We start from the raw sequence: 11,107 nt of genomic DNA on the forward strand, positions 1-11,107 counted from the left end.
ACAATCCTTATCTAGAGCCCAACTGTCTTTATCTAGAGCCCAACTGTGGACCATGAAAATATCAACAATTACTAAATGCAACGTTTTAAATAGTTGTTAGGCTTATTCCTAGATTAGACGCGTAACAGAGTAAAAAAGAGCGAAATTCAATAGTATGCACACAAGTTTTTCGGCACCCAGCAGCAACATACAATGCAGTCATAGTTATCTATGTCCTTCACATATCTAGTTCAATGTTCTGCACAACGTCTGACGTTGGACACATATCAATATCACAATTTCATAATACGAACCATACACATAATCTGGGAAACACAAACTTCAAACACAGATAATAAAAATACATGCATTCCACACTTCAACAACACATGCCAACAGAATAGAAACTCAAAACAAGTAGGACAGTCAGATTGTAATAACAAGAGTTTGTTTAAGAGAGGTAGCTAATGGTGTAATATACTACACCCAATTATTTATAGAGGGGGCATCAGCTCTGGTTTACAGGGGGCTTCACCTCTAGGTTTAACGCACTTAGAAGCTGCCACACGTGGATGTCCCAATGACAAGTACATCATCCTCAGGCACAATTGCTACGTCTGCATCGCCATCAGTAGGGGCTGCATTTGCAGGAGGACGTCTTACCTAAAGCATGAACGACAAACACATAACTATAATTCCACCCTAACTATAATTCCACCCTACAGAGTTTACAGAATGAACGCAACATTACATAGATTCACTTACAGTCATTTTCTTAGGTGTAGGAACCGCTTGTGTTGCAGATTCGACTGCTTCATTAGCCTTGTCCACAGCTTTCATGACCTGTTAAAAAAAATATTCATCAAACATTTTGGCAAAGGGTAACTGGAATTTTACACCATTTTGGATCCAAAAATTTTTACCTGCCCATTATTCTTGCTTGTCTTTTTATACCCCATTTCAGCAAGGGTCTTATTACGGGATCCTTTGGGCCTTCCCCTGTCTCTCTTTTTTGGCAAAGGGTCCTTCATAACGACGGGGGCTTCTGTCTCAACAGGTTCAAAGGCATCAACACCTCCCATACCTGTAGCAGAGGGTTGTTGCACAGTGGACTCTGTCCCGTTAACCTCACATGAGGCATCTTCGAAGGGGTCAGGTCCTTCGTCTGCATAACTTACAGGTGCTGAGTCCTCATACTTCCTCTTACGTGACTGCATCACATCAGACTTCACTTGTTGAAGACAGTTGATAACCATATTCACTGTCTTATCATTAACCATGGCAGCCTCCTCACATATTGGCTCAAATGAAGACATAAGTGATGAGTACCTTTTCCCCACGGATGTGTTCTCCGGATCATGGTAAGACACCTTAACCCGCGTGTGTCTCCGAAGTATGTCTTTGCGCCACTGATTGATAATGTATCTTTCAGGGATCTCTGAGACAAGGTTTAGATCAAGAATCCTCATAATGTGCTTGCACATAATCCCGCTTGTCTCAAACTTGCGACAGTCACAACAAACCACTTTCGATTCGGTATCAAAAGTGGCCGAATAAAACCTCCTTTTATCAGTTAATATTTCTTCACTCCTCCCTTCAGGCACTACCCAAACCCGGTCATCAATCAGATACTGCAATATGGTATCAGTTGCTTTGTTCTCCTCTCGAGGATAGCAATACATCATACGCGTGCACTCAGTTTGAACTTCTTGAAACTTGGTGTCGGTATATAATTTCTGAAAAACCCTTTCTTCCAAAAAACCACTTACAAGTCTTCTGATGTATTTAGAACACTTTGCATCAGCATCTATCTCGTCCTCCACTCGCTTCTCTAGAGCTTTGACATATTTTTCTGGAAACTCAAACAACTTCGTTTTCCTATTCACATAACCATAAAAAAACTGTTAATACTTTCCACCCTCTGTGTTGTCTTCATACCAGTCCAGAAGTATTCCCTCATGAATGCCGGAACCCACATATGCCTTTCCGTATACAAACTGTCTAGCCATTCATTGCTCTCCAACTTATACTTCACAAGCATTTCTTTCCAGCCTTTCTAAAACTCAAGAATTGTAAAACTGTTGTACACAACAACCTTAAGCTCCACTTTGATTTGTTTGTACCTGCAACAAATAATCATTCAAACTCAAATCAATATATCGCAATTACCGACATAAAAAATCGTATATAGTCCTTAAGTGTTTCATACAATGCACAAACCTTTCTAATTTGCCCAATTTTTCAGGAATCTTTCTCATAATATGCCACATGCACCAACGATGTCTAGTTGTCGGCATCAGCTCCTCAATCGGTTTCCTCATCGCAGCCCCTTGATCAGTCAGTATTGCCCTGGGAGCTTTGTCATTCATGCACTCCAACCATTGCTTGAATACCCAGCGATATGTATCACAATCTTCATGTGACACCAGTGCACACCCGATCAGAATTGATTGCCCATGGTGATTAACCCCAACAAAATTGACAAAGGGGAGGTCGTACTCATTTGTCAGATAAGTTGCATCAAAGCATACCACGTCTCCAAAATCCTCATATGCAGCTCGGCTACGGGCATCGACCCATAACACGTCCTTCAGCCTTCCTTCCTCATCTAACCTTTGGGAGTGGAAAAAATTTTGGTTACCCCCTTGCATTTTTTTAAAAAATTTCATCATAGCTTTCGGATCACCCCCCTCCATTTTCAGCCTCCTGCATTTGTATATCTCATGTTGTAGGTCTTTTACAGTCAATGGCAAAGGATCCAAACCTTCAAACTCTGAGCTTAAGCAACCATAAATTTGGGACACATGTACCCCTTCATCAAAATACTTCAGTAACTGCCTCCTCACTCTTGACGTAAAGTGCTTCATTCTATACTCTTTCACTAGCTTCGCATTGCTGGGAATAGGTTCATGGTTTGAATGGTCCAACTCAACACCTTTTATAACCCACTGCCAGCAGCATTTGCACTCGCATACACCTTAGCTTTGCACTCACATTTTTTAGACCGACGTTTACTATTATTCAATTCTCCCTCCCCCACCAGCCCACCTACAACTCCCCCGGATCCACCAACACCCATCTCCTTCGCCCTTTTTTAGCTTCCCTTTGTGCCCTCATATCGGGCCTACCATAACACTCACATCTCCATGTTGTCGATATTCGATCTCTCGCCGCTCCTTTCGAATATACCCCTTGTACTCTATTAACAACAAACCCCATCTGCTCAGCATACTCGTAATAGGCTTCCACCTCTTGCCAACTTCTAAACACCATTCCAATCCGAGGAGCTTCCACATAACTCACCACACTAACATGATTACTTGCAACAACTGTTTGCACTGTCTCAACAGTCTTTATTGGTGAAACATACTCCATCCCTTCCTCTTCACCTAAGTTTCTCTCACCCTCTATAAACGGTACAATATCACCAGGACTATCTGGACCAAGATTAATTCCGTGATCTTCACTATCACCCCTGTCACGACACCTTACTGCACTCCCCTTATCCCCCGCAACAACTTCAACACCACACACAGCAGCCGGAGACAGTACAGAGTTATCCATTGTCACCCAATATATCTTTTGATTTCTGGCAAATTTATTGACACAAATACAAAAGACAAATGTAAACAGAACAATCCAAACATAATCAACACTTACATACATAGCTGACTTAGTTATCAAATTATAAAATTACAGCTTTTTGGGTCAATCAACTTACTTAACATATTTCAACAACCTCAATGTATATAACTTCTTACTCTTGGACATAGAAATTAATCAAGAACATGACACCTTTAAACACAACTTAACATTCCAAACAAGACCATCACTACCACTTGAGTCCAATAACTTAACCCATCACAACTACCTTAATCACAGCATCTTTATAAAATGTCCACTACTCACAATGACAGATATCCCATTCCTGGCTTGTAAATGCCCAAATTAGATACTAATTCTTGGAAATTATTCTGATTTTATGTAATTCTCCTTCTACAAGAATGAATCCAACTGAGATCAACTTATAATTTTACCTCAATTTCTCACATGTCCATTTAAGCATAAACCAAAATTAATCGCTTACCAACAGTCACCACTAACCTCAACTTTAACAACGAACAACCCAATTTATTTCAAAGATTTTTAAACAGCCACTAAATTTCACCCCACAGAATACGCAAAATATAAAGAACAACTTCAATACTTACTGGGTTTGAGGAAACCATATACCAAAACATAAATTCAGCCTACTTTATAGCAAATATATACTGCACCTTCAATTAAACTGGGTTTATGGAAATACTTACCAGATTCTTTTCAATACAAAACGATCTGCGATTCCAACCAGTAAGTAATGCCCGTAAGGATCTACAGTTCAAGATAAACTTCAATGAATTTAACAATAAGATAGGAATGTTTTGATTCAATTACATAGCCAAGGTTGAATTCCTTACCAGATCTAAAACTTAGAGGACAATCTACTGCTAATCCTACACTCTCCAGTCTCCTCCTCTTCGAAAAAATGAACTCCAAGAACGACGAGTATAAATGTTTGTAACTATATATATTACACTTAATTCGTCGTTACAAATAACGATAACGGCACACAATATTTTCGAATACTAACTACAGCCTCTATCAACGCCGTTTCCTCCACGTCTGTCTTAGAAGTTAGTTTTTAACACGGGGCACCACATCACCATCCACTCTGCAGCATACGTGTGCAATTCACTGTTCACTATTATTACAATATTGCCATAAGATGAACGAGCAGTGTTCATCATAAAGATGAATGGGGGCCTCCTAAAAATAAAATCAAATGAAATTAAATAAAATAAAGAAAACAAATATGAAAATAAAATAAAATAAGAAAATGAGAGAAAAGAAAAATTAATAAATAAAATTACGAAAATAAACTAAAAACTAATAAAATGCAAAAATGCTCAAACATAAAGACCAAAAAAAAAAGGAAAATAAGAAAATAAGCGAAATAAAGCATAAAACTAGGGAAATTATTACAAACTAAATCGGAAAATAAGAATAAAAATGCCCTAAAAGTGACATAAAAGTCACGTATCAATGGGCCAGCCTCAGCCTCTTTAGTTGAACTATTGCTTGGGCTGACTGTTTACGATATTTTTAAATGTCATACTACGACTTTAATGAGTTCTTGGTATTAATCTGCAAGGCCCAAAACATTTGAGTACAATTCTGTAGTTGTTAAACTATGCCTTATAACTGATAGTACCCCGTCATAGTTATCATTATGTCGCTGCTGCATAAGGACCTCATGTTCCACTACAACTATAAATAACACTTTCGTATAATCAAAGTTCAGTTACATAAAAATTAACCTGTTTAGGACAACATCCACAAGGTTCAAGAACAAATTTACCAACTAGAGTAATATTACATTTTAAGAATTGCACTTCATACTCGTCCTTTTCTAACATCAGAGGGGTTATCTGCCACATTAAAAAACATAACAACTATAGCCACCTACAAATCGGCCAAACAAAGCCATAGGAATCCTTTTACATACAAGGAGGGTACCATCTAATCCGGAATTATACAATCACTCATTGAGGCCCAGATTTAAAACAAAGGCCCAATAAAAGTCAAAGTCCACCTACAACACAAACTTTGACAAATTAAACCAAGTCTTTACACCCCAATGCACATCTATCATATAGTGATACACTAGGATGCACGGAAACGGATACGGACACGATACGGACACGGGAAAACGGCAATCCTAAAATAGGGGACACGGGTACGGCGTATAACAAGGCATATAATATATTAAAAAAAACGAGAATTTGACAACTAATTCAATAAAACACTAAATAATTAGCCTCAAAACACACAATTTTAATTAAACAAGTAAATGAACAAAGTGTACGGACATAGTCGGATACATATCAAGAAACCATCAAACCAGACATGTCTTAATAGTACTCTTCAAGTAATCAAACAAAACTAGAAACATAACACAAAATCAAACATCTCATCAAGTAATCAACAAAACTGTCAAAACACGGTGGTGGGCGGTGGTTGTCTGGCTGACGACGAACAACAAATTGAATTATTGAAGCAATTGAATTTCAGAAAATCAGAAGTTCTTACACACTTACACTGATTAAAACCCTAAAAAATTCCCCAAATTAGCATTACTCGAATTCACTTCAGAATCACAGCAATTGTTGAATGGCAGAAATTGAGCTCCAGTAAAGATAACAATGGAGCTCAATTGTTGAATGGCAGAACACCAAGAAATAAGCACGAAAAGGCTGAAATTGAGCTCCATTAAAGACAACAATGGCGGAGACTCAGAAAATGAAGACCGATTAAGTTCTCTCCCAGACTCCATTCTCACCGACATTCTCTCACTTCTCGACATCCAAGGATGCATATTCAGAACTTTAATTGAATTTAAAAAAAAAAAAGTAGAGAAGAACCATACCTGGTGGCTGACACGGACGACGGGCGACAAGGTGGGCGGTGGAGTGATAGGTGGTGGCTGAGGACGAGCAGGCGAACAGCAAGGGCCAGGCCAGCAACTCCAGCAACCCCCGCAACAATGAGAGATGAAGGCCACGAGCAGCAAGGGCCAGGCCAGCAACCCTGACAACCGGCAAGGAGGCGAGTGGCGGTGACGGAGACAGCAAGCCGGCGGTACGGTGAGACCTACAAGTCGGCGACTGAGCAAGTGAGCAGCAAGGGGTTCAGTTGAGACTTGAGAGGATGAGAGGATTGAGAGTTTGAGAACTGGAAACTTGGAAAGAGGTAGAGAGGCAAAGCATAGGAATTTAGGTATTTCGCGTGTCCATACCAAAACGGCCCGTGTCAGCCCAAGACACGGCCCGTGTCCAAAAATCAAAAACGGTTAAAAAAAATCGGACACGGTTTTCTGCGTGTCGGACACGTGTCGCCCCGTGTCTCATCCGTGTCCGTGTCCGACACGCGTGTCGACTCGGACTCTTCAGATTTTTGGCGTGTCCGTGCATCCTTGGTGATACATACCATTACAATGACCATTTCCCTTTTTATCTAGGCCACAGACTAATATCACATACGTAACTGGCCATTATGAGTCGGATTATTTTTTTCCAGGTAGCCAATACCATCAAGCCAAACCCTTCCGCTTCCGACGTGCATATCCAATAGAAGTATGCCTTCTGTCCCTGTAACTGTGCTCCAAAATTGACACGTCGTGCACACCAAATGATAGGTCAGTATAAGCTACCGAGCGAGCGACTATCATATCATTTACCAAAGCTATACGGATCCCCTTACATTGTACAGTTCGGTGCCCGGGCCTTCAGTGTCCCTACCATGCCTTGAATGCCATTCTCCATAAGCAACATCAACAACCTATTATAGGGACACCGCACTATGTTATAGTTATATTTCAATACAATTTCTCGACCACATAATTGTCATACAAGGATCTAATTGAACGACTTACCCCCAACTTGCCATAGTCACCGCAACCAAACTTGTCTTCCTTAGACGCCTCTGAAATTAGTTTCATGCTCCAAACCTTTACTCTAGGATACACGTCCCACTACACGAGCTCCCTATTAAGCCGATCCAGATACTAAATCTGCAAAACATTTATGACATTATACGTTACGGTGCGCGTTGGTACCTTCATTAATCCTTGATCGTCACACCATTTCAACTTCTTACCACAGCAAAAAAAGGCACGTCCTCCACATCCATTTGCATATCCTGTGGCATAAAACCTCCGGGCAAAATCAGCAACACTCTCCATTAGTTTGTTCAGTACTAACTCACACCAATAATCCGCACAGTCCATCACACAACTCAGCACTGGTAACAAATCCGCAGCCAGTCTGGGTGACTGAGTAGGACACAACACCATATACAAGGCTACAATAAGAAACATGGACTTGAAATCTTCTTCCTCCTCGTCCCCAAACTGACCTTCTAACCTCTCAAGCATTTCGGAAGTTACAGGAATCTCAACAGAGGTATAAACCCTACCAGAAATTCTACAGCATTTCGTCACCCACGTACGACCATATTTGAACAATATTTTTTCATCTTTAGGCCTCACTTTGGGACTCATACATTTGTTAGTTGGTGCGGGCCGTGACCCTTTTGGGAGTCCAAATATCTACTTCACTTAAATCTTTGAGAACCAAAATAACCGACCATCCCGACACACAAAACTTTTATTAATGGGATCAATCCTTGTCATTAACCAGTACGCTAGCTGCCTAGGTAAGTGCATGTCGGATACTAAATGTAGAAGTCCCCCGAATCCCATTTCCATGACCCACCTCTTCCGTCTTTCATCAAATTTTTGGCATATACGCCTAAACCTTTTAATTCTACAGCTCATATTGGGGGGCTGAAATTTAAAACAATAAAACTTAGGAGGATAATTAGCAATTGAACATACATAAATCAATCTTCAAATACATTCCAAAATCAACAAAATTATCATTAACTCACCCGACCACACAAAAGTGCTTGTTGTCTAAGTACTTCACCCCTAGCCTTCACCAATCCACCTTCGCTGATACTATCATCCTAAAAACATATTTCACATTTTAAAGATTCCCCATAATTCACTAACATTGAATAATACATCTAGCAACTGTATTCAGAGATCCTATTATTTACACATCACTCAGCACTTATGTCTGGCATATACACAGTCTTAACATAAGTCTTAAGCAATCAAATAAAACAAAACACTCAATTACACATCATCATTCTCTTTAGCATTGCCTAAATCACATTTCAATTTTTTCAAGTTATTAAAACATTTTACCTCTTCATTGTTTCTAACTCCAACCACTCATTTCGGCAAATTTCTAATCCTAAACAACAATTGGATTTTGATAATTAATTCATCGAAACCACAGGGAGTACACAAAAATTCAACATAATTACTACAGTACTTTGACAAAGTTACATGAAATCCCGACCAAAATTATATTTCAAACAAAATCTTTGATACAATCCAAAATAATTACCCGGAAAGTAGCTGATTTCCAATTCACCGACCTCCTCCAGCAATGGATTTCTACAAACGACTACCAATTCCTCTTCTATATTCTCAGCTGCATACCCTGCCCAGATTCTTCTACAACCATACCAACTTGCAGATATGATTTTTGGGGGCGACTTCAAAAAACAGACTAAAAGTACATACCCTAACGTCGTTGATACTTCCGTCCATTTTGCACAAACGTCTACAATCTGAGTCATTCTATATATTTAACCCCGTTTCCTACTTACGTGGAATCGATCCGTCATTCTTGGCATATATGCTTAATCATACATGCCAAATTCGCCAAAATACCCCCATTTAAATGATGGATATGTCTAAAACACCCCTTTTGATTTACATTTAACGTTTATCAAATATATCAACATGAATTTTGCGAGATGCTTATATATGGGGATAATACTATTGTAGCAATGCAGGCCAATGCAGCTTAGGTGCTTAATTTGTCTTTGTGTTAAATTATTGACAAATAGATACTACATAGGAACGCAATCATTGATGAGTCTATTTTATATATATTTTTATTCCCCGTCCCACGGTCATATTTGTGCTTATTTGAACTATTTTTATTACTAATATATGTTTTCTAGTGTTTTTGTAGAGTTGGTATTATTTTATAGCAATTTGCAGAATTATGTCGATTCCCAAGCTTATTGAGCCACTACAAAGATATTAAAGTCGGATGTTATTTTATGACCATATATTTAAAGCCAAGATCGAGTTTAATTCGATGATTAAGGGCTTGATTCGTGAGGAGGTATAAGATTTACAAAGTTATTATTATTACGGACCAAGCTAATTGAGAATTTAGGCTCAAATTAACAAGTTTCAACTCCAAAGCCCGATTTTCACAAGAGAAGTCCAATTCGGTGCCAATTAGCCGGGCCCGATTGTGCAGGCTTGTTCACGCAGCTTAACTACAGCTTAACACGCTGATGTTTATTGTTTTGAGTGGCTGGGCTTCGTTGTTTAGGCCCACCTGATTGATGTCGGTTAATGAGGAATTATAAATACCCAATTAGTGGGTTGTTAGGAGATTATTAGTTTGTTTAGTTTCAGTTTTAGTTTTATAATGAGCTTTCGTGATTCTTGCGTAGAAGAGTAGCTTTTCATTAGTTTTTCATGATTCATTAGTTGAGTTGACTTTTCTTTATATTTCTTGTCTTAGTTTTGCTTCTATTTAGTATTCAGTAATTAGTTTTAAGTTTTCTTTGTGGTTTTGTTATGTTTTTATACTATTTTCTTCATATAAGTTTTGATATTATTGTTTCTTATATGCTTACTTTAACTGTTTTATTTAACTGCTTAATTTAATTGCTTATTGATTATAATCATGCTTTCTTTAATCGTTTTCATTAGTTTAATTTTAATTATGCACGAGTAGTTTAATTCTAGGGTTCTTGGGGATGCATGATTAATATGAAGGGATGATTTTTTAGTGTTGATTGTTAATGTTTTGGGTTAATTTCCTATTGATTGATTTAATGTTATGCAATTAGACATGCGCAGGTCTTTTATGTACGAGTTACGCAATATTAATTTGAGATTCGAGAGATGAGAATTGATGTTTAGGCTTAGTTTCAATATGCATGTTAATTTATAAATGGATAAATCAAGACTCGAGAGATGCGATTTAATACCGATAGATAAATTCTGTGATTATAATACGTAGCGAAAGCTTTTTATAATCTGGTTAATTTATTCATTGATTATTGATTGTTATGTTTTATCCCGGAGTATTAATTATTGGTGAACTTATGACCCTAGATCTTTTATTATTGCTTATTCCCTTAGTTTGATTATTATTGTCATAGTATAATTCTCACAATTCTTCCTTGCTCCTTGATAATTTAGATTATAATAATCTATTAGGAATAAAAGAACATTGTTTCCCTGTGAATTTAACCCTACTTCCCTATCTATTTTAGTTAGTGGTTTTAGGAATTACTTTTAATTAGATGATACGACTTTAGCCTGCCAATCGTCAAGCTTGCCACCTACTCTCGTTTGTATTTACATGGCTAATCTCATATCTTTTTGTCCTACAATGTTAAGTGATTAATCTGAAATAATCAGGGA

General features: G+C 38.2%; 1 protein-coding gene across 3 annotated transcripts; it reads right to left on the bottom strand.

Moving 5' to 3' along the window:
• Nucleotides 1-224: 224 nt before the first annotated feature.
• LOC110706762 (protein FAR-RED IMPAIRED RESPONSE 1-like) lies at nt 225-9,200 on the bottom strand. 3 transcript variants are annotated; one of them, XM_021884817.1, is made up of 12 exons: nt 8,994-9,200; nt 8,467-8,544; nt 7,675-8,362; nt 7,451-7,588; nt 7,279-7,356; nt 6,446-7,172; nt 4,437-4,785; nt 4,290-4,350; nt 2,200-3,568; nt 903-2,102; nt 745-822; nt 225-642 (listed from the first exon to the last, which is right to left on the bottom strand). In XM_021884817.1, the coding sequence occupies exons 10-12, from the start codon at nt 1,662-1,664 to the stop codon at nt 532-534; spliced, it is 951 nt and encodes a 316-aa protein (XP_021740509.1). In that variant the 5' UTR covers nt 1,665-2,102; nt 2,200-3,568; nt 4,290-4,350; nt 4,437-4,785; nt 6,446-7,172; nt 7,279-7,356; nt 7,451-7,588; nt 7,675-8,362; nt 8,467-8,544; nt 8,994-9,200; the 3' UTR covers nt 225-531. The 3 variants fall into 3 exon arrangements, with proteins under 3 accessions (XP_021740509.1, XP_021740583.1, XP_021740432.1); XM_021884891.1 differs by having other exon boundaries at nt 6,446-7,356; nt 8,467-8,536; XM_021884740.1 differs by having other exon boundaries at nt 6,446-7,356.
• Between the last annotated feature and the right edge of the window lie 1,907 nt (nt 9,201-11,107).

The sequence above is a fragment of the Chenopodium quinoa genome, unplaced genomic scaffold (assembly GCF_001683475.1).
Source record: "Chenopodium quinoa cultivar QQ74 unplaced genomic scaffold, ASM168347v1, whole genome shotgun sequence".
Lineage (NCBI taxonomy): Eukaryota > Viridiplantae > Streptophyta > Magnoliopsida > Caryophyllales > Amaranthaceae > Chenopodium > Chenopodium quinoa.

What these genes read in the sequence shown, in the direction of transcription:
- LOC110706762 (XM_021884891.1), bottom strand. Translation starts at nt 1,664, where the DNA reads ATGATGTATTGCTATCCTCGAGAGGAGAACAAAGCAACTGATACCATA. An exon ending in CAAGCAAGAATAATGGGCAG is followed by an intron (nt 823 to 902) that starts GTAAAAATTTTT and finishes TTTTTTTAACAG; the next exon opens with GTCATGAAAGCTGTGGACAA. An exon ending in CTACACCTAAGAAAATGACT is followed by an intron (nt 643 to 744) that starts GTAAGTGAATCT and finishes TTCATGCTTTAG; the next exon opens with GTAAGACGTCCTCCTGCAAA.